At 45.3% G+C, this 23,737-nt stretch overlaps 1 protein-coding gene across 3 annotated transcripts in view; it reads right to left on the bottom strand.

Moving 5' to 3' along the window:
* Window positions 1-13,936: 13,936 nt before the first annotated feature.
* SENP3 (SUMO specific peptidase 3) overlaps window positions 13,937-23,737 on the bottom strand; it is a 407,541-nt gene continuing 397,740 nt past the window's right edge. For all 3 annotated transcript variants that reach the window (XM_069644338.1, XM_069644347.1, XM_069644357.1), the window contains exons 10-11: window positions 14,791-14,841; window positions 13,937-14,477 (exon numbers count right to left, since the gene is read on the bottom strand). In XM_069644338.1, coding sequence (XP_069500439.1) covers window positions 14,367-14,477; window positions 14,791-14,841 — 162 coding nt within the window. In that variant the 3' untranslated portion in view covers window positions 13,937-14,366. The remainder of the gene's footprint in view (window positions 14,478-14,790; window positions 14,842-23,737) is intronic.

Here is a 23,737-nt window from a genome sequence, read left to right as displayed (position 1 = left end):
GGATTCACATGCGAACCCTCCCGCCTACCCCTCTGCGGCTCTTCACTTGGTCATACTGCCACTTCACGTGCTTCCAAATCTGAAGATGACTGCCAGAGGCGGTGCTTAGGTAGACGGCAGTCATTGGCTGTGGTCAGTATGACGCAGAGACCAGTGATTGGTTATTACTACGAAAGACAGATCAGAAACGAAACTGATACTGGTTTTTTCTTTACCGAGGATTCCCAGCCTGACGACGGGGAATATTCATGAGCATGTGAATCCATGCCAGACCCATGCTGGAGAACAACAGTTACAGGTAAGTAACTTGTTCCTTCTACAATATCGTTTATTGGGCGAAGATCTTGAATTAGCCTCCAAGACCCTCCCCCCTTGATTTCTTGACAGGGTAAACTGCGGTATTACATGACGACTCGGACGTCAGTAAAATGCTCTGTTCCAGCATAGCCGAAATGGTTTTGAAAATTCCCTCATTTGCCTCCCTAGACATGGGATACTGTCGTAACTTTGGTAAAATGGCTCCTGGTATCAGTTTAATTTTGACTTCTACTCCTTTCACTAAGCCTACGTCATAGGGGCCTGTGGTCCATACTGAGACATGCACCTGGGCCATATCGATCTCAAAATATTCAGGACGGTTCTGTGGCAACATCATTCTCTGAGCACTTCTCTTTTGATTATCTTCGCCCAAAAAGTGAGATTCACTTCAACTGTTCTTTCCTCAGTGTCGTTCTTCGAACAGATCGTCATCCGTGACATCAGTCAGCCTGTACCCTTCTTCAATGGCGATCACTGTGCACTATTATCAGCCTTCATCACAACCATCGATCAAAGCCATTTTCCCTTGCACTATGGCTGTGTGCATCATCAAGGGAAATACTCGTCCCTTCTCCTCGTGCATAGGTATTCTTGGTCTAAATAATAACTCATCGGGGTCCTCATGATTTTGTCTGCAAGGCCTGGTAGCCATGCCATCAACACCTGTACTCCATATGCAAATATTTCTGGCTCCAATGGGATAGGTCTCATTGCTATGTGTCCTGCATATGCTCTAATTATCTAGCATACGTTCAAATAGTGCATTCCTGGCGTCGAGCATACTATGCCCTTCTCCGTGAACAATGTTTAACTTTGTAATCAAGTCTCGTCCCAATATATTTACTGGGGTTTGCCTTGAATATAATAGTGGCACATTATATCACATTCTCCTATAGAGACTGGAAGTGTGTCTGTAAAAGGAACAGGACTTGTTGTTCCTGTGAAGCCCCAAGTGTTTATAGCATCGCCGGACAAGGAAAACTTGCCTTTCCGTAAACCCGAGCGTGTCGCTCCCGTGTCATCTAAGAAGGAATATTCTTTACCCCCTATAACAACATCCACCCATGGTTCCTGGTGAGGGTCAGGTGTCACTGATAGGATAGAACACATCAGGTCTCCCAGTGAGCTGTCCTAGTCCATATACAATCTTGTCCCATTTTGCGTGAATGTTCTTCCCCCATCACCAGTGTTAACTCTCATCCCATCATTCACAGCCTGACCTATACTTGTTTGTGACATTTGCATCGGCGACTGTTGGCACTGTCCCTGTAGACAACTTATCAAATTCTGAGGTTGCGAGCTTTGCTGTGCACCTGGCGTTTGAGTTTGCACCGTGTGATTCTGCGCAACTCCATTTCCTCCCTGTTGTAATAACACAGGTGGATTCACCATACCTGCTCTGGTTCCTTGGCCGTTTTGCACCATGTCTTGACTTCAGCATGTGCGTGCTAGGTGCCCTGTCATCCCACACACCCAAGATATCAGCGGTGGACTGATCATTTGCCCATTTGACATATCCTGAATTCCATGTTGCATGTTTTGGAAACCTCCCTAATTCCTCTGCCATCCTCTTCCTCGAAAGCCTCTCCCTCTGAGGTAAAACCCATTGGGCCTCATTAGGACCCAGGCGGTAAGGGGTTTACGGCGGCGTAAACCGCGCCGACCCTTACCGCCTGATTCTGAGGTCCCTTAGGGATCTTGTTAATTACGCCACCGTAATTTACGGTGGCGTAATGAACGCCTTCCCCACTCCCATTATGCCCCATGGGGCAAAAATGCGAATTGGGAAGGGTAAATGGGTTAATGGGGACTTACCGCCCCGCCAACCTCGGAATGGGGCGGTAAGTCCGCCATCCACCATGGCATAAACATAGTTTACGCCATGGTGGTAAAGGTACGACCCAGGCGGTAACTTACCGCCTGGTTCGTAATGAGGCCCATTGCCCCGATTCCCCTGCTCTCGATTATTGGCCTGCTGCATGTTTGATCCGTCTGTGTTAGTAATCATTGCCCCTTCCATAGCATATATTGACAATTTCTTCTGCATTCATTTCGCCTATTCGTGTAGCTTCTTTTTTGAGATTCTTCTCTTGCAGCAGCCTGCAATAGTGAGCTATGGTCAACTGCATTTCAGACCACGGTTTGGCCTCGATTCCTACTAATTTCTTGAGCTGCTTCTGTACCTGATCTGGCAGCCCTTGGCATAATATATGGTAGAACACGGCTATAGATTTCCCACCAAGATTCCCGCGTTTCAAGTAACCACGCATCTTGGAAATTCTGAATGTAAAGCAAAGGGTCTTCAGACTCCTTCATTTTCCGTGACATTATAGCTCCCATGTCAGAATTATCCGGATAGAGAGATCGTAATGCTCTCCGTACTGCGGCTCTACAATTGTTAAACGGTGCTCCGTCATGCACGGTATTGACTGTAGTCACACCAGGGTAACTTGCAGATGTCCACACATCGTCAGCTCGATCACCAAGTATGGCGCTTAAAAGACCCTTACTATCCCCAATAGCCAACGTGTTCCCTCCCGTCATTTTCTCTAGCTCATGTATCCATTTTCCTGCTCCCGCAGTCAGCATTGGAAGCTGGTTTTCCCGATCCATGTGTGGCCATGTAATATATTGTGGTCTTGCTCCTCCCTTCTCATGCAACGGAAATTGGGATGCATAGTCCTCTCTCTTCTCTCATTGTTTTTCCATCTACTGCAGGAGTGATATTCTCGCTTCGCCGCCTACCTAATGTCCTCAGTCGGCTCATATAGGGTGGTGGAGACACCCCCCCTCTGACCGTAAAATATTTCTTCGCGTCGGCCCGACTGTGTGGCTGATTCCGATGCCCTTGTTGCAGACACACTAGAATCTGACCATCTTATTCCCTTTCCCCTTGAGAACCATCTTTCGCATTTTCCTTTTCCCCATATTCCTCTTTCTGCGTCTGACATTATCTGTGCCCAACTTGTCCAACTTCTCGCATCCTCCTTGTTCTTACTGATTTCCAACCTATCTAGGGATAGCTCTCTACTCTTGTTATTTAGGGAGACGTCCTCGGCATCATAAAGCAGTGTGCTCTCCAGGCGCTCGTCCTTCCCCTCCCCCTTGGGGTACTTGTTCTAGCCCCTCTCATATATTCTATCGATCATCTCTCTGATGCTTCTGGCGTCAAAGTTATCCACGATATCTGCCCTAGAGTGCCTGGTACTGAATCATACTTAGGAAAAAAGTCTTCAATGTCTTCCCAGTCTACTACTGGATCAGGTTTTGAAACCTCTCTTTCCAGATATTGAAGATCGCGTGCTCTGTCTTCGCTTACGTTCTATATCGTCACTGAATTCTCTGCGCTTCCTTGCTTCTTCTCTAACTCTATCCTCTTCCTTTTAATTTCTACGTTCATTTGCCCTTCGTATTTCCTCATCCCCTTCGTCTCTTTATTCTCATCTCTCGTATCTTTTGCTCATCTTCTATTCGCCTTCGTTCACACCTGTCTTCATCATTGGATGCTCTCCGTTTATGATCTCGTTGGCTTTCTTGCTCTTCACGATATAACTGCTCTTGTCTCTGCCTATCTTTTGTCCCAAAGTTTTTCGTCTCTCAATCCTTTTTCCTGTTCCTTCTCCATTCTCCGTACATCTTACTTTTCTTTTCGATTCACGTCATCAATGCTTTTACCATCAATATTTCAATAGCATCTGACCTCCCATCCATTCGTTCTGTGCAAATGCTATCTCATCAGTTCTATCTGCATTTCCTTTGCATCTCTTGCCTTCCCTCTCTGTATCGGGAGATGTACTTGTTTGTAGCTGGTCTTTCCTCTTGTTTTCGCGTCTCTCCCTGTCCCTTGGAGGTGATATCTCTACCTCAGTCTTTGTCTGGGCTTTCGTCACTACTTTGCGTAGGGGACTCCTATGCCGGGTTGCTGTACCCTGTGGCTGCTTTAAGCTCTTAGTGGGTATAAACCTTCGTCCGTACAGACTTCAATTTTTGTTTGACAGGTCTGGTGGCGCGGAAGGCATCTCACCCCCCCTCTGTACATACGTTAAGTATCCAATCTAACGGTGGCTCCTCCTCTTTATCTTCTTGATTCATTTTCCAAAGCTCTAAACTAGCTAGGCTTTTAACTTTTTACCTTTATATGTGGCGTGCAAATATGTCATCCTGTGCTGTAGGACCGCTTTACACAGCGATCCACCCTAGGGCCACGGCATAAACATCTTGATCGCGGTTCCTTAACCCATTCCGCGCTGTACTTTTTCAGCTTGGGTGCATATTTTGGCAACTGTTTGCACAGGTGTACTAATGGAGTCATATCCTCCATTCTTAAATCTGTTCCCCTTTCCTTCATATAACACTTGTTATGCCCTTCGGTTTCCTTAAACTCCAACAATACGAGCGAGCACCAATTGCTGCAAGCTCCAATCCAGTTATTCCCACAAAAATGATGCTTCTTTTTTCAACCAACAAATATCAATTTGTATTTCACAATATCTCAGTTACTTAATCGCGTAATTATTTATGCTCATTCCTTAAAGGAAAAATGTCATCCTGTGACGTCAATGGACTAGACAAACTACAGCTGGCTACACAGAATTCTGCCCCTAATATTACCCCAACATGGGGTGTAAGCCCATTCCTTTCACAGCACCTTAAACCGCTGTGGTCTCCTATTTATTTCCGTTTTATTCAGGACTATGGATGCAGGCTTCTTCTAACTGCTATATTAAGCGTAGGAATGTGGGCGTATCCTTTCTCTTCTCGGGTGTCCTTCCCGGTATTCCCCTTTTCTCAGGTATCCTCCTGGTATCCCCTCTTATCGGGTGTCTTCACTGGTATTCTTATCCACTACTTGGTCACCCCTTGAGCATATATATATTTCCTCTCTGGATGCTCGGGATCACCGCCTTCGTCACCGCCTCTCCTGCCAGTCGCTCGCTCAGCTGCCCGTAGAAGTGGGAAGGAGTTTGTAGGGGAAAGTACAGGTCCCTTCAGGCCTACACCTGCAGGTTTTGCTCTTTACTGTAACCACTATCTATGGGGAGCTTCACGGTTAGCCGGATGGCAAAGGACTCGTGATATTGCTGAGGACCTAGATTTACTTTATGTCGACAGTGAATGGGTGTCTTATCTAATCGATAACCATCAATCTCTGCTACCAAGTGTGCAGGACGGACCCCAGCCGGCCCATAGTATTGGAGTTTTCCCAAACACCACTTTAAAATGGAATATCAGCACCCGTGAGATGGATGGGGATGCACATTCGTACTTCAGCAACAAATCAATAATGACAACTCAATGGTTTGGCAAAGGGAGTCTGTTTAATGACAAGTACAAAAAACAGGGAGTTATGAATATCAGCAGTGCACGATCTTCCATCTCGCTTCAACTCCAACGAACGTTACAGAAATCTCATCCTTTATACTAAAAACTTGTCATCACCGACGTGAAAACGCTGAAAATGTTGCATGCAATTCTATTGGTTATAGGAAGGTAACTTTACTATAGGTACTATATCTGTATACGGTAACAGGGAGGGGGGATTGGATAACTAGCGTCAGGTGGGCATCTAAGCTCTTCCTGCAGAAGGACTACTGTAAACGTCACAAAAAGTAGGTCTCATTGGTTCTATGAACTATAGGATCTTAGATTATTTGGTGCATTGTGATTGGGTTGATACCACGTCACCCTGTACTTTTCCACTTTGCCTAGCAGCATGCAGAATGGTCGGCCAGGTAGAGGGTGCCCGTCAGTTCCCCTAGCCTCCCACCAACCAGTACCACCATCCATCCCTGACCCACTGGCCATGTGTCAATTAGTTTCCAATTTGTAGGCCTCAATGCTGCCTCTCTGTCTGGGAGAACTCTGATATCTGTGCATGGCACAATGCTGCACGCAGGTGTGAATGCCCCAACTCTTCTTGCTTGGCAGGTCACGTGTCTTAGGCACCGTGAAATGGTCTCCATCTCAATGTAATTCATGCATTTGATTTTAGCTTTGTCCACCGAACACCTTCTGCTGCTTATCTCAACTCCTTTGAAGTGGATTTCCCGCTCTTGGTGTCAAATTGTATTAGCCTGTGTCAGCTTAGGATGACCTTGGTTTCTTTGCACGGGCCTCATGCCTCAGAGTTTCGTTTCTGTCCTTGGCTTTCGATTCCCATGTTTGAGGGCCTTTGCTCCTGGGGCCTCTGGTAACCTGCGGTTGGTTCTGCCCTTTTGCAAAGTGGACATGTACGTTATATAAGGTGCTCCTTTTGAGGTAGATATTTATATGTGACGCTTGCCGCATCCAATTTCCTACTAAGCATAGCAGGCCGCACAATTTCCTCAGCTTTCTTACGTTTCCAAGCATATGTACACGTGTAAACTGGTTGCAGATCTTCATCGCTCTTATGGCATAAGCTTCTTATACTTGACATTGTCCTTTTACTTCAACGCAGGATGTCGCTTATCCATGGTGTTTCGTCTATTTTGTTATTCACAGGTCGTGGTTTTCTTTACCTGCGAGTCAGTCCGAGTTCTTGTGACCTCACCATTTGTCTTCTTTTAGGACTTGCTTGGCCTCTTCAGGGACTGTACTCAGACAATCTTCATTCCGTTTTATGTGTTGATATGGTTTCCTCAATGGGTACTTTACTGTCCATGTTTTCTTTGGTGTTGGTACTTCAATGGGTGCTGTCGGTCTGATCGGTACCGGGCAGAGACCTACTGCGGCTCTCCGCTGGTTTATTTGCTCATTGTATGTCACGTATCTCGGCGTGAATGTTCCTGGTACTTCAAAATGGGCGCTTTGAGTGCGGGTCGTGCTTGGGACCTCCTCTACAATGTACTTTGGGAGGGCATGAAAATAAGTATTAATGAACTCCCTGCTATTGGTGCACACCCCCTCTAGAGGCCTGGGCAAATCACAACTTCAGTTCTTGCACAAACTCTCTAGGTGCCTGGTCTTCGCCACACTGCAGGTTGTAGGCCGCCTTGCGTGCCTCCTGAGGATTCCCATGCTTAGAGAAGTGCTTCAAGATGGCCGCCTTACTGGTGGACCATCTTTGATGATCTTGATCCTCCAGCCCAGCAAAGAAGCTCGAGTATTCCGGGGATGATGTCCATTTGACAAACTCCATAGAATTGCGATAATTTTCTATGCTTCCCATACTGAGTACTGGGCATTTTTGTGGTAGGCAGTCATGGAGCACCTGATGGCTTTGATTTGCCAGATTGGGTCTTTCATAAGACCTCTCTTCCGTTTGGTAGCCTTCTTTTTTCACTGCGCCAGAGTCCACTGGTAGTAAGGACATCACATCATGGTCAGGGGTTGCCCTTCCATTCCCTAACTGTTCGGGATGCCTCAAAGCTTGATTGTATCTAGCCATTTCCTTCTCTAGTCTTCCCGAGTTATCTTTCTCAGGCAATATCTCTTGGTGATATATAGAGGGCCAAGTTCTGCTATCAGGGCTTGAGTAGCTTCCATTAGCTTGATTTGTGCCACTACTTGGCCACTGAGTCCCTTGTTCTCTTCAAAAAGGGACTCCTTTTCCTTCTGTGCAGCCTGTATTATCTGGGTGTACTCAGACTTCTTTTGCAGAAGCCTAATCTCCTCACTTACTGCACTCTTGGTCTGTGTCTGCTTGCCTCACATGTCCCATTAATTTAAAATGTTCTACCCTCATGTCAGTCAGTTCCTGAAAACATGAGTCACTTTTCTCCATGCCTGTCTTTAACTGGCACACTTCCTGACACAGAGCACTTTTACCCTGACACAATTTGCTATTCTGTTTGATGAGGTGATCTCTGTCGTTTTCAAGCGCTCAAGTTCTGGCACTCCTGATCGAATTCCGCCTGGGAATGGACCTCCCTTATGGTCAACTGGCTATTCTCCTCCAATTGCTTAATCTGCATCTGAAATGCACACATGTCCTCTAAGCAGGCACTATTGCGCACCACTTGTTGGCTCAATTACAGTTGACTCTCTCTCAGGTTCTCAACACCCTCTTGACATTCCTCCCTCAGTGCAAAAAACTGGTATTCTCGCTCTAAATTTGTTTGTTGCTGTGCCTCTAACTCATCCTTTAGCTGCTGAATGTTTTCTAATTTCAACTCAGAATTTTGACTCTGTTGCACTTTCTCCTCTACTTGCTTCAACTCGCTCTGTGCTTGATCCAAAAGCTCAGATTGATTTTGCACAGAGGCTACACTCCTAGTATCTTTATTCCATGATCATCATATGGAAGTACATATATGTCGTGAGCCAAGCCATTTTAATTTGTACACCTCTGGTGGTCTGTGTCATAAAAATCAGTCAGGGCCCGAGGTAAAAGGCCATTATCGTGCCACATAATCATATTTATAGAGGTAACCTCTTGCATCATTCTAGACTGCCATGCTTCATGCTCCCGTTCTTTCCATTCACCCGTAATAAACAATTTGGATAGAAGGTGCTTCCTAGCCATGTTCATTTCTACAGTGCTCATTATAAAATGTATTCTGCACCCAATAGGTTCTATATGGAAGGGCAAATTCACCCTTTTCCTGCTTAGTTTGTATTCACAGCAATGGACTCACAAATTATTTTTATCTATACACACAGCCTGAAACCCAGGGTACAAGTTGGGATTGCGCCTCCATAATGCAACCCAGCTTTCTATCCACTAAATGTAACAATACCTTCAATGACTCGTCGGCTCTGCTGCACTATCACAAGCGAAAACATTTCATAAATCCCGCCACATGAGCCCCCAATTGTTCATGGTTTGTTGCACAGCACACGCAAGTAAGGCATCTCCTTCCCCTACAATGAATGTGGCACACAATAAAACGCTTTAATTTCTATACTTCAGGTTCTTTTGATAAGGTCTTCAGCACGTCTCGCACTGAACCCCAACAAATACCCAGTGACCCAATGGACTAGGAACAAGGCCGGTGTGTATTAAGAAGATATTAATTTATTATTTATAAATCGCTTAACCCAGCCACCAATATTGTGGCAACACAACAAAATAACCTTTGGTAAGTAGCACATTGAGATAACCTCTCCCACCATGACAATCGGAGAACAGTTCAAAACATACCAAGAAAATGAATGCAAGCAAACAGGAAAGTGAATGCACACAAAATTATGCTTTGGTCCCAGCAACCCTCACCCCCCCCAAACATCTACTAGGCTCATCTCATTTGGGTGGAAGGCAGTGGCAAGGAGTGGGAACAATTGGGTTTGGGATATGGTTCTCAGAAACAATATGGGGAGCAGGCAACTAATGGGAAAATTGTTTTTTAGAGCACAATGGAAGAATGGGTCTCTAAATTATTTATCACAAGGGAAATAGTTCTGCTTACACTTAAATGACAGGCAGGGCTTTAGAGATTAGTCAGCACACAATGGGAACATTGAATTATTGAAGACTTGATCACAAAAACAATAGAGACAAGATAGAGCTGCAAGGGGAAAATGTGTTTTGCCACCCCTGACATAACACAGTTTTAGGTTTATGACAGAACAAAATGGGAAAACTTATTTTGGGATGTTTTAGCACAATTTCAATGGGGAAAGGAAAATGCAAATTGGAATTCATTTTTACCTTACAGTGGGGAAATAGGAACAGAAAAGGGTGAAATGGGAACAATTTCCTCTGCACCTTACAATGGGACACACATGAAAACAGGGCTTTTTGAAGTCAATTCTTTTGGCAAATCCTTAGGACTATACCAGCTCACAAAACACTGGGAAAAGATTGTTGGTTTCGAATTCCACCACTACAGATCCCGTGGATTTCAATAGGTAAATTGATTTACTTTGACAAATATCCTAAGGATCTACACAGGCAAATGGGGATTCTTCAATGGAGAAACAACTGAAATATACAGGCATATGGGGATTTTTGCAACAGGGAATTATCTAAGGCAATGCTACAAGAATACAGGGCCTACACGCCCTATGGCATTTTTGGGTTTCGTTCTACTTACAGGAGAGGTCTGGATTGAACTTCAGTTCTCTGCTGTGTCCTCCAAGAGGTCCCAGTTCAACTTCTAAATCTCCTGGCTCCACTGCAAGCTAGGCCTCTCACTGCTGGGATGTTTCTCCAGATTTTGGCAGTAGATCACCTCATGGGATTAGTGGAAAAAGTCCTGCTCTGAGGCAGGATGATTTAGTTATAGTGCAAATGACATCACTGACTTGTCATAGTTCCCGCAGAAGGGATTGGTTAATGCTCCTGTACCCCACTCCCACCTGCGTGCTGATAAGTCCAGGAAACGTGGAGGTGCTTTGGGACACCAGGGGAGGAGAGCACTTCATCTCATCTCAACAGGTGGGCTTGGTCATGTTTTTGCACTTAAAGTCTCACTACGTTGCAATTACCCTCAACTTCCACATTTTGACAGATATGAATGCATTTTTGAAAACTAAATTTGGTCTGTACGTCATTCCTGTGCCGAGCGATAGTTTGTCTTCATTTACTCCGCACTCATATCAATGAAAACTATGTCCCTTTATGGGCACCATGCTGATCATATTTTAGATGCTTTATCAATTTCTTGCATCAATGGTGAACACAAAAATGCCCCAATCACATTTTTCTGAATAACTTTACTTGTGTTTACCTCACAAAAATCGTTTTGGTATGACCAGAAGGGGTGGACTGTTACCTTTCTAGAAATACCAAAAACAGAGATTGTGCGATAAATATTGTCAATTCTACACAATTAATACATTTCTCTCCTTTTACACAATGGGCAGCCAAACCACTCCTTGGCTCTGGCCCCACCCATGCTCTCCTAGTTTCAATTCCCCTGTTCATGGCTGTGACATCAAGAAACGTTTCTGTGTTTAGATTAGTGCAGCCCTTCAAGAGCTAATGACTAGCTAATCCATGTTTAATTGCGGCTTGTACGATCCGGGGTCATAATGGCTGGAGGACAGACCTGTGTTTATATTGTCCACCCCGTGGATTTACTCTCAGAGCATCTTAAAGTTGTATTTTTAAGAGAAGGCACTTGATGGATAAGGGAGCCAGGCCTTAATCCCCATGACAACCGGGACTCTGGAATCCAGTTTCACATCTTTGAGAAATGGCTGGAAGCAAACCTACATGCATTTAAAATTACATCTTGTAAAATACACAGTTTCTACTTTGCAAGTTACATAAACATTGTCCATTTTGTGAGCTTGTACACGGCAGAACCCCGATTCACTTTTTGAAAGTCTGACTAGCATTTTGCCGTACATATTATTTTAAAGGAGTTGTTACAGGCATGTGTTTATTCCACAGTAAAAAAAAAAAAAAAGGTTTGTTTCACTGTGATGACTTGAAACCCAAACTTGGCATTTCATTTAATATTCTATGCACTACGATTCCTGGAAATATCATTGCAGATGTCCATGTGTGGTTTTGTTCCTTCATGAAGGGCGGTAGTATTTCAGTGCAGGCCTGTTACTTAGGACCATTAAGGTAGGATCTAGTACAGAGGGCATACGCCGGGAGGGATGAATTATGGGGGATTGCGGGGGATGGTGCAGAAGGGGCGGGGATGAGGGGTTGGAGAGGTGGTCTTTGTTGATGTGGTCCCTGCAGCCGTCAACCAGCAGCATCCGACAAGGTAGGAGACCTGTGAAGTGTACAAACTCAGGGAGGTGAGGTCAGTCACGGTTTTGTGGGATGGAGCAGTCCAGTAGCAGAGCGATGTGGGGGTTAGAGAGAGGCTGTGCATCCAGAGGACATGGACGGAAGGTATATGTGTCAATATACCAAGACTAAGATGGCAGGGAGTGTACTGAGCGATAATGCAATCGCAGCACCTGGAATTTGAGTTACCTGGCTAGAGGGGAGAAAGGGCATAACACGGGGGACAACAGTAAATGCAATAACAGTAGATGTAATAGTGGCGCCTAGATTTCAAACACCTGGGTATAGGGAGAAAGGGCCTAACACAGGGGCACAGTACTAAGTCCAATAGCAGTAGTAAGAGTACCACAGAAGGCAGGTACTAATCTGAAAGATTAAGTTTTGAATTCCTGGATAGTGCTAGCTGGCACAGTCAGGCTAATATTGATGGGAGGCTGTCTGTCTCAATGTGGTTGTCTGGGACAGTCAGGCTAGATACAAGAGGATGTGGCACATGTAGCTGGGGTACAATCTACTGAAAGCAATGTTTGGCTTCGGACTAAAAATAGATCTCCAGTTTAGACAATATATGGCTAGGTGGAGCCTGTAACTAGATGCAGAATATGGCTATTGGGGACAAATTACGTAAGGCAGTATTTGATTAGGGTTCGAATTTAACAGCGGTAGGACTGAACATAAGTTAAAATGAATTTCAACGAGTTTGTACACTTCACAGGTCTCCTACCTTGTCGGATGCTGCTGGTTGACGGCTGCAGGGACCACAGGCTAACATGGGCCAAAACGGTCTGGAGCTGCCACTTCACAAGCTGCTGTCCTTTACCTGGGGTCCTTCACCATGGGGGCTGCACGGGCAGGGGCTGCCCTGGATGTGTGCTCTAAGTGGGTTTCTGAAGACCAATCAGGGGAAGGGGTTCGGGATGGGAGGAGAGAGGGAAACTAGGAAGTGAATCCTGGGAGCAGGTTGGGGTAAAGACAGCACGATCAGGGGGTGGAGGGAATCATAAAAAAATGATCAGTGGAGTAAAATATTGTCACTGCAAAATCTTACCTGTAGTGTTCTGCATAAGAAGTGCAAGGATCCAGGGTTTATACTTCACGTGGAATAAAGATCTGCAACACCACAATTGCCAATTGTATCCATTCTACATAGTGACATGCTGAGCTCCATCAGGTTACTAGCCAAAGCTTATGGGCCAAATCGAAATAATTGTTTACAAACACACACACACACACACACACGCGCTAACGATATACTTTAAAGCATGCTGAACCGCTCCGTCAGTGAGACTCTTGATGTCCTGCTGCCTAAAAGAGCACACAGCCCAAGAATTGGTGAAAGCTCAGTCATCGCGGAAACAAATCAATTCCAGAGGTCAGGAGAGGAAATCTCCTTCACAACTGTTGCCTTCATCAGCTTGCCCTTAATCTTCACTTGGAAAAGGAATCTGGACCAGAAACGGCTGACTTGCAGCTTCTTATGAAAAGTGGAGAACCCCAAGTAGAAAGACAATGCATTCTGTTCTTTGAAGACCCCCTCCCACTTCCTTTAAGCATACTTCGGACTAAGCCAAGCCTGTGACTGATTAGGTCTGATGTGGGCAGTCTCCATATTCTCCTTGTTTGCGTTGGCGCAGTTCCATTTTCAATAACCTCTGGCAGAGATGACCCATTAATGTGATGTCGATTGAAGTGATGTTGAACTGCCCACCCCAGCTTGCCTTCCACCTCCCCGAGTCTGCAATCTTGCTGCCGCCCTTTGCATCAAGGGATGGTGCATTCTGCTTCATTAGGCACGTGGAGGAACAGTCACTCACCCTCTTTCCATCTCCAAAAGCCACAAACCTCCCTGCGAAGAACCCCTGCAGGGTTGCAGCAAAATTCTGAAGCAAAGTTAAGAAGCTGGCGCAACACGGAATAATGTACACTTGCGAAGTTCCCCCCTTCAGGGATGCATGCCCTTTGGCACAGGGCCATCTCGATACCAATATATATATGCAGGCAGAGTAAACAAAGATCAACTTTTATTAAGTTTCTCCACCTATCAGTCAACATTTGTTTTTTTTATTTTTATCTTGACAAAAAAAAAATACAGAATTTCGTCCTCAATTCAGTAACATTTAAATATGCAAAAATATGGTGACCAAGAAAATAAAAGTTTAAAAAAAAAAAAAAAGAAACGCGCGGTCCCAATATTAAGGTAGAACGTACTAACAAACAATTTTTTTGTTTTTGCGTTCCGCTTTTTAAATCCCCTCTCCCTCTCTTCCCGGTTCTTCCAAAATAATTTGGGGGCTTCTTTGCAAATCCCCCTGTGCGCCCTTCTCATTGTCTCTCCGGCCAGGTGCTGCTGGCGCCTGGTTTCAAGGAGTCTTACAGAGAGGGCCTCCTGTGCCTCATTGGGTGTGGAATAGAGGGGGACACTCCCCTCGCGTCATCACACAGTCAGTTTGCAGTGGCACAGCTCCTTGTAAATCTGGCGTCTTAGCTTTGGCATGTCTTGCTGTGTGAAGGTAAATGGCAGTCCCAGTGCCAGGAACTTGCAGTACTGGTGGGAATGAACAAGACTGCAGTTAGAAACGCACAGTACTCAAAGCCTCACAAATACGGCTGCTGGTCTCACATGCCTCCTTTAAAGCTCTCATTTATCCCAAATAGCCCAATTTCCACATACTATTTTCATCAAATATTTCCGATACATGGGTCTGTGCAAAAGCAATAACAAGTTGCAACCCATTTGACCCCGATGTACCACCTTCAGCACTTCCACCCATCTTCATCGCCCCGAACCCCAACTTCCCATCGACACGTGCAATATGTAAATTGACGTGATCGACAATTCCACCCCAACGCGCACTCACCTGTAACACAAAGGCCCCGCAATCGCTGTCGTTATTCTGTCGGGCCACATTCTGCAAGAAAGGAAAATTCGGACAGGCTAAGAGTCAAGAAATATTTAACAGAACCACATGCACCCTACAGATATTCCAACAGACGGGCGATGAAAAACCTCCCTGCTTCTGGGGTACCAGCACTGCACTGCCTATGCGGTGTCCCTTTGCTGGAGAGAGGGGTCTACTGCTCATGTTGCAATTGGGGTGTAGGGCGGCATGTGTACCGCTGCAACCCTGCGCTTTATCCATTGTGTATATAAAATGAGCTTGCCCCACTGCCGCCCATGCGCTAGCTCTTCAGTGTATTGGGGGTTTAGGGGGGTGGGGCGAGGGGCGTCGCATGAAGCAGGAGTTGTGATGCAGGGAAGGGTAGCTCTGGATTGGGTACTTAAATCAGCAGTATGGAAAATACTGCTTACCTGTAATAGTTTTATAGTCTCATTTAAAGTAGATCGTTGTGGTTTATACAAATTCAGTTGCCCACAAAATGATCTTTGAATTAACACTTTTGCATTTAGGGGGCCTCTCCATTTGCCCCGCCCAATACACCCCTAGCCTCCCCGCACCCCCCCACGCCCCCCCACACACACACACACACACCTCTGTTCTAATCCGTCCCCTTGTCCGGGGGAGTGACCGATCCAAAAGATTGTTATAATTGAAAAAAGCACACAACTTTTTTTTATTATTCCATGCATGCAGTAAGAGTGTTGCCTGCAAAAGCGAAACATTTTATCTTTAAACATTACCACAAGCCTTTAGCTACATAAGCCCTTTCAATTGTTTTTCTTAATTCAAGACCAGAGTGAATTAATGCTTCCATTCTGCCTCAAGAGAAAATATGCTTGTATTCTAAATGTTCTGATTTGGTCGGCTGACAATGATGTCAGCACGTACATGTTACTGTAGTGACTTGCGCCACTTCTAAAGCGCAGCATTCAACATTACTGGTATCTTGGCGCTAGGTTTAGCACAAACACAGGGATTAGGTGCTGATGTCAGGCAGAGGGGAGTTTTTAGTGAGGATTAAAGAGTTTCTGGAAGGGAAGACGTGGGATATAGCAGCGGGAGTGAAGTAAAGTTCCCAAGCTGGTAGTTTGGACCCGTACAAGGTCGGTAACTGATGACTTGAACAGTCTGCTCAAGTTATCTATCCCAAGTTCCTGTTCCCGAGTTTCGCATTCGAAGTCTTACGTGCAATGTGATTGGGGTCAAGAAGGTCCACGCTGCAGTGTTTTGTATAGGTTGCATTATAGTCGTCTGGCGACAATAACTTTCAACTGAACAGGGAAGCAGAAAATATGAAGGAGCCACCTTAATAGCTGGAGATGGGAAAAGCTGGTTTAAGTAACAGAAGGAATAAGGTGACCCAGCATCAGACCAGAGTCAACTGACTGGTGAGGGATATGGACAGATGGGGCCAGAATGAGGAGCACTGTAATGCTGAGAAGGGTGCTGGACTGTAGTGGCACATCTAGGAACCCATCACAGAAAGGTATGCTTTGAAGTTTGATGTAGACGGGTGAACAACCATCCAGGCTTACCCTGGGTGACATCAGAATACATTAAAGAAATGCATGCCAATAGACTCCACAAGTTGGATCGAGGGTGCCAGAAAACAAAACCTAGGTCTTTTTTGCTACACACGACACTCTGTGCAGTGTGCCCGGGAGCCCCTTCTGCTTCCCTTAGTATTTACTTGTATAATCCTTGTGTGAACCACTGAAGGGTAGAGGGCTACATTTTATCCTTTCGATATTTTTTATTGTGAGATTAGCACACCCCACGTTATGTGGAGTGATGGGCAGTTATATAGTATCCTCTTTCTCACTGCTCCTTTAAAATTTCTATTACAGTAACAAACATACCTGAATGGCTGGTGGTAGTGGATGTGTTCTACCAACCTTTGTGTAGTTTTTACCCATGGGCTGTACTCCCAGAAAGGCCACCATTGACCCAAAATGGTGACTACTATTTTTTTGCCATTTCTTGTGTGCTTGTTCTTTCTTGGTCCTTCTGCCAGGCTGAGTGGTGAGGTCACGGTTTGACTTTTGTCTTCAGCGGGAATCCCTGGTGAAGCTTGCCAAGGCTCTACAGTGTCTGAAGACAGGAAACGAGGAAGGAGTCAGAAACTCTACAGTCCTTTGTCTTCTGGTATGCCTGCCTGGAACAAGTTCTAACTGGGAGGCTGGCTGTCCTGAAAGAACAACCACCCCCCAAAGTTTGAATGTAGCATGAGTGCTGATTGGAAAAATGTCTGAGACTGAAGACAAGTCGACCACTGGAGCTGAATCGGATAAGAAGAAAAGATGCCTGTTGTTACCTCCACTGACCAGTGATGTCCGATGAGTGACCGCTGCTGTGCTGACCCTTTCTTCCATGCAACAGAAGAGACCCCTAGAGGAAGTCTCCTTCCCTTGTACTGGTGGGACCAATCGTCTTAACACAACCTGCTCTTCAAGCCATCCCACAACGTGACCGTCCTGGGCTGCAAACTATCAATACGCTGGGACCTCGAGTCGGAGTGCTGTGCATCATCTTCCAAAGATCGAATCTCTCTGAAACTTTGGTGTACTCCTGCTGAACGTCTAGAAGCAAGATTCCACTCCTTGAAGTCTCCCAAACAGAGTGCTGGACCGAGATAGCAAGGCAACTCGCTCGGAGAACGACTCTTCATCTGGTGCTTTGAAAAGGGTGCCACTAAAACAGAGCTGCAAAAAGCAACACAGAATCCTTTCCACTCAACTGCTGCAGAGAAATTCCTTCCAGTGCCTTTTCTTTTGTCTGAAGACAAATAGTCCAGTGACTGTGTCCAGAAGCTGCTACATCGTTAGGGGCATCTGCCTGCATCATCATCTTCATTGTTGAGGTACTGTGAGACTTGAGGTGATACTTAACTAGAGTCATTCTGTTGCTCCTGTGTGGCTATGGGGTGATTTTTGTAGTTCGCACTTCAACCATCCATGTTGTTTGCCCGAGCACACTTGAACACATTCAGGAAGCCATCTACGAGGTCCCCGAACCCTTTTACCCACAAGAACTGTTACTGAACTGCTACAGAAGAATTCCACAGGAACTCTTGCCTTTTCTACGGCTTGTGCCTGCCTTTTCCTCCTCCAATCTGACCCTGAAAGAGTCTCGGAACTAGATCAGGAAGAACTCCTAAAGCATAGGCCCTGTGAAAAGATTGCTAAGTAATTCACCTTGTGTTGGTGTTGTTTATATGAGAAGGATTTGAAACAAAGTTATTACTCCCCTCTGAAAGTATTACAAAGTTCTTACTTACATTTGAATTTCGTTTACTATTCTAAAAAGTACTACAAGTGTAAAGATTATTTCTGAAACTGAATAAGTTAAGTGTGACAAAGTTGTTACTCACCTTTGAATTGCCTACTGCCATTCTACAAAATATAACGACGTTTATTACAAAGGGGTTTCTACTTACCTTGAATATCAAACTGCCATTCTAGAAGTCTTTTACACTAGGGTTTACTTACCAGAAGCATTGTATTGGTTTGTATATTGTCTTTATTGCGTATGATAGTACTTAACTTTCTAAAGAATACTCTTTGCCTATGTATATAAAATGATAATTTGTACATATGTAAGAGCTTCCTTGGACCATATGTATGCTACAAGTTCTTTGTACCCCTACATCCCTCTCTCCCTCCCACGATAAGCCGGGCACGCTTTAGTCCATTTAGGGAGTCCACTCAGCATTTGTCCAGGTGAGTGGGCACTGTGCAACATGCCAACTGTGGCTCACTGCCAGGGATCCCAAGACAGCACAGTTACCCAGACACCCCTCCCCCTAGCACATCAGTTGTGCTGTCGGTATTGACATGTGAGCAGTTGTATGCATGACTCCATGATCCGCAACTGTTGAAGGGCAGTCGTCACAGTCAACGACCAAGGCCCTGATTTTCAAACCTGCACAGTGGATGCGGCATGTTTTAGTTGCAGCTGTTGTGTGCTGCAGACAATGTGTACAGAAAAGATAAACTTAGTGCAATGTACGATTGCACCTTTCATGCACTTGTGCCATCGTTGATGTCCAATACAAACGCCTTGTGCATGCCATTCTATGCATATTTTCATTGTAAAAATACATGTTCAATAGCTTGCTAAATATTGTGCCGTGCTGCGGTTAGCGCTCACTTGTTCCTACACATGTCAATGTCTGAGGTGTAGTGACTTTTCACATGCAGATTCACAGTAGTAACCAGTGCTTGGTTTCAACGGTACCCTAGAGGTACGGAGTAAAGACTCACATTTAGCAAAACAGTAGCACAAGTCATTATTAAAGGCGTTACACTTCTGTTTGGATGGCTGCTAGCACACAATCATGCAGTCTCCCAGGACGCAGAGGAAAAAGCCCCCACAAAAGAGCCATTCACACACAAGAAACAGCACTGTCTTCTCTGAACAAAGGACAGAGTGGCAAATCATTGTCCAGTGACATGGTGCTATTTGCAGTCACCTCACTGGCAGCACAGACTCTGAAATGAAATGCACTGTTACGACTAATTCATCAGGCACAGAGCTTTGATGGAGGCCATTCTGGAGTTCTCTTGGTGAGAAATTTCGTGCATTGCACATCAGCAGTGCACAAAATAAACATCCAACTGCCAAGCGTAATGCATATTTTCCTCTGAAAGGGAGAACTTTCGGCAATATTTGCTATATGAATAATTGGCATATTGTACGCAAACGTGCAGCCCATCTGTATTACTCATGTGCGTGCCTCAAACAATACCTCATATCAGCCAAACAGACGCCCAACTAGAAAAAAGCCAGCACCTAAGTCACTGTATTTCCACAAGAACGAGTACTTAAAAGCAGACATGTTCGGAGTTTGTGGTTCGGTTTGGACAGATAACCGCACTGTCAAGGCAAAACAGGTTTTATTCAGATTGGAGGGTTATAAATCTTCAAATTAACCTTTGATCCAAACTGCCGTGCAAACATTCTATTCTCCTTAACAGAAAATGATTGTACTGTATATGAAATCCTAAACAGAGTCCCTGCTCATGTTTGAATCTTTAAATTCAAGGAAAATCTATTGTGGCAATTTGAAAATCTGCTAAAAACTCGAATTAGTGTGAAGGGTAGTGCAGCATGCCTCAAGTCACAGCCCTGGTGCGGTATGGCAGGCGCTAAACTGCTGTGAAGGTTGTTATGGCTAGCCGAGATCCAAAGGGTAGTGCAGCATGCCTCAAGTCACAGCCCTGGTGCGGTATGGCAGGCGCTGAAATGCTGTGAAGGTTGTTATGGCTAGCCGAGATCCAAAGGGTAGTGCAGCATGCCTCAAGTCACAGCCCTGGTGCGGTATCGCAGGCGCTGAACTGCTGTGAAGGTTGTTATGGCTAGCAGAGATCCAAAGGGTAGTGCAGCATGCCTCAAGTCACAGCCCTGGTGCGGTATCGCAGGCGCTGAACTGCTGTGAAGGTTGTTATGGCTAGCAGAGATCCAAAGTAAGGCATTTCTTAAAGTAACAGCACAGGTGCGGGTGGATAGCTTCAGAGGAAGCAGAGGATGTCCCCTAAATCAGCACTGCAGACCTAGATATTTTAAAATGTCGAAAAAAAATGATCAGCGATTGCGTGACAAATACATCGATCCGATTAATTTCATTCACATATGGTAAGCTTTGACAGTCACTCTTCAGAACAGCAATGTCTTGTAGGTTGGTGTCGAGCCAAAATTCCCATTTTGAGTATTTCAGGGACATTTTTGGTCACTTCCACTTTTTATCCCTTTTTGGCTGATTGACTTTGATGTCTAGAGGACCTTCTCTGGAAGTTCTCCTGCCATTACATCCATTTTATACCTTACATCACATGATATTGAGACACCCGCAAGGTGCCCAGTACGAGGGGTGCCTCAGAGGCTCCCCATTTTCACTGTTGGGTGATTATCATCCTAAACAGGTTTTAGGAAGTAGGTTGGTGGGGAGTTATACTTTAGATTTGCCTTCAGTAGGGATGAAGCCATTTTACTGCACGTGTTGCTCAATATACCTTTTGGAATTTATGGCAGTAAAAACCTTTAAAAAAAGAATCCTGGTCTCTACCCATTTTGCATTTCAGGGCTCCCTTTGTTCGGAGTATCCCCAACGTAGGCCTAAAATGGCTGTTCTGATTATGTGGGCACTTTGAGAGCCCACAATGACAGCCTTCAGATGAGTCTTATCTGGATTAGACCAGTATAGGTCCCTGGACTATCCCACTTACTTCTTGAGGGGATTGCTATGGTCATGTGACAGTCCCACTGAACAACCACTATGATTGGCCATGTGACCCTTAGTCCACAGCCCCTTTTCATGATTCGCTGGCCTTTGTCCAGCCCCCTTTAGCAAAGGTCTTGGGGGAGTTTTCCTAAAGTCCCACTTGGCAGTAAGACATTAGTAAGCAATCCCAGTGGTTTGTAGATTCCCCCAACTCTTATTATCATTCTGTACTACTAAGAGACCTTGGTAGAGTGGCAGAGCAGTCAGGCTCATCTTAAGAGGAAGATCATTTAGACATACATTTACATTAAAACAGATTTATTATACATACTAGAGTCACTGTTAAATACTTTAGCACTTTAAACCAACACAGACAGGTATACTTAACAATACTTTCAAAGAGACACTTCTTAGTTGGTAGTTTGCTGAACGTGCACAATTGTTATAGGAGTTTGACAGTTCTACTATATTATCGGTAAAGATGCACACCCACAAAGTAATACAGTAATTGCCTTTAGTCAGCATACATATATAATATGGTGATATTTTGGGAGGAAAATAGTGTTATCTAGTAGAGCTTCAGTTCTGGAATCAGGTTATCAATACCTTTTCCCCACAGTAGAACAAGTTACTTACCCCTGGTAATGTTCTTTTGACTGTATGGTCCTCCAACGTATTCCTCAACTTTGATATGTAGTGTCCAGCTTCGGCTGCTTCAGAAGTTTTTCGACAGAGGGAACCCTGCATTGATGGTGCCGAGTCAATGTCCCTCGAAGCCCTCTATCAAGGGTGACGTCAGATGTTTTAAGTAGCACACACTGCGCACGTTGCCTCAGTTCTGTTTTTCCGCAAATGTGTTTGCTCCGTGGCAGAGGCCTTCGAGGGAAATCTACTCAAAGCCATCGACGTAGTGCGCCTTCTGCCGAAAAATTTCCAAAGCTAGACACTACATGTCAAAGATGAGGAATACGTTGGAGGACACAATCCATTCGAACCTTTGGTTAGAAGAAAGTGTTGGTGTCTGGATACTCTGATGTTGCACCTCTGGACCAGACTTCTGGATTCCTTGGTCTGATGACGAAAGACAGGACAATGGATGGGATCTCTCAGCAGCAGTCTCGAGGGATGGGCTCTGGCATGGCTTTCATCAACTTCTCTGGTCACACTGCAGTTTTGGCGCATTTTCTGCAACAGCAACAAAGGACACGATTCACCTGGTTAATCTTCTTCGGTTCCTGCAGACCAATTCTCTGGAAACTCATTGGAGCTCGGGAGATGGCTCAAATCAAAGTTGGTCTTGGGACTGGCTGTTCCAACCAGTCAGTCAAAGTGAATGTCTGATGACAACTAGTCTGAGGCCTTGGGCTGGCTGGTACTCTGGAATGTTAGGGTCGTGGGAAGGGGGCAGTTGATCACTATAATTTATAGTTTTGACTGAACAGGGTCAGAGGCTCGTGCCCTCCTTCTCGTGGGATAACTGTTCGCAAGAAGCTCTCTGCCCATTCCTTCTAGGTTACATGTGCTAATGATATGAGAGGTTTATGAATCTGTGTGAGCCTGGCCTGTCCCACTCCCGCCCAACGACACCCTGCTCCCACATTCACACACATATTGCTATGCGCCCTGCATAGTGTCCTGGCTGCAGCTCTGCACCATACCGCAATTTAAACATGGCTGCTACGTCCCAAAAGGGCTTGTGTCCAATGCAATCTACATTCACCCGCACTATATCCTACCCCTAAAACACAACTCCTATGTACGCCCTCTTACCCCCTATATTCTCCACAAGCACCTACCACAAAGGCTTGGACCTTTGCCGCATCCGAAACCTTTGGGGGGCCTGGGAAGTTCACCCTTGCTTACCCAACAATACTGACATAGGGCTGTATGCTAGTATATCCAGAAGTGACAACACCTCATTGTAGTAGTGAGGCGCAAGTCCCATAAGTCTTATAAAATACACCAGCCCTTAATGTCTACCACATTATCCTGAACTTCTGCTTGAAAGCTGGTGGCCTTAACTCAGCTCTGCCTGCGCAGGACAGCACCATTTCCAAGCTGTTGGAAGCCTGTGTCCTCAATGTTAACTGAGACAGAGATCGCCGATCTGACACAGCCTCACCCTCGTGAATGCCACCTCCTTGTCAAGCAGGAATTCAAGAACAGGGTTCATGTTGGACCAAAGTTCCCTATCGTGCCTGGACAGAATGGCCACTGCATCAGCTGCTTTGATGGTCGAGGCGGCTATTGATACGACCCATTTCCTGAAGGCATCCAGAGGCTTGCCTTCTCCGACGGGTGGAACTGAGCAAGCAGAGGAGGGGTTAGAGGGACATTTGCCAGCCGTCGCAGACAGCACAATGTCAGGGCTGGGTTGTGTCCGGAGACATTTTAGTGCCTAATCTGTCACTCTGTACTTCTCATCAAGCATCTCCTTTGGAAGATCAGAGAACGGGTTGTCATGCAAAGGGATTGTTGCTCACGCAGTTGGTAGATCAAGCCGTCTTTCTTCCGCTCCTCTGGGATTAAATCAAACCTCTTTGTGGCCCTTGTTAGTAGTCGTGAGTCACTTGTATAGCGTTTCCCCCCCCATTAGAATGATCACAATGCACTGTACTTTGAACGCTCTCTGAGGACCAGAGTCCAGGTATGGGGAAAAAAATGTGGCCAATGCTTAAGATATGA

Source organism: Ambystoma mexicanum, chromosome 1p, assembly GCF_040938575.1.
Source record: "Ambystoma mexicanum isolate Mex_15411 chromosome 1p, UKY_AmexF1_1, whole genome shotgun sequence".
NCBI lineage: Eukaryota > Metazoa > Chordata > Amphibia > Caudata > Ambystomatidae > Ambystoma > Ambystoma mexicanum.
The sequence above is the reverse complement of the archived record's forward strand: the minus strand, read 5'-3'. Positions and strand labels throughout refer to the sequence as shown.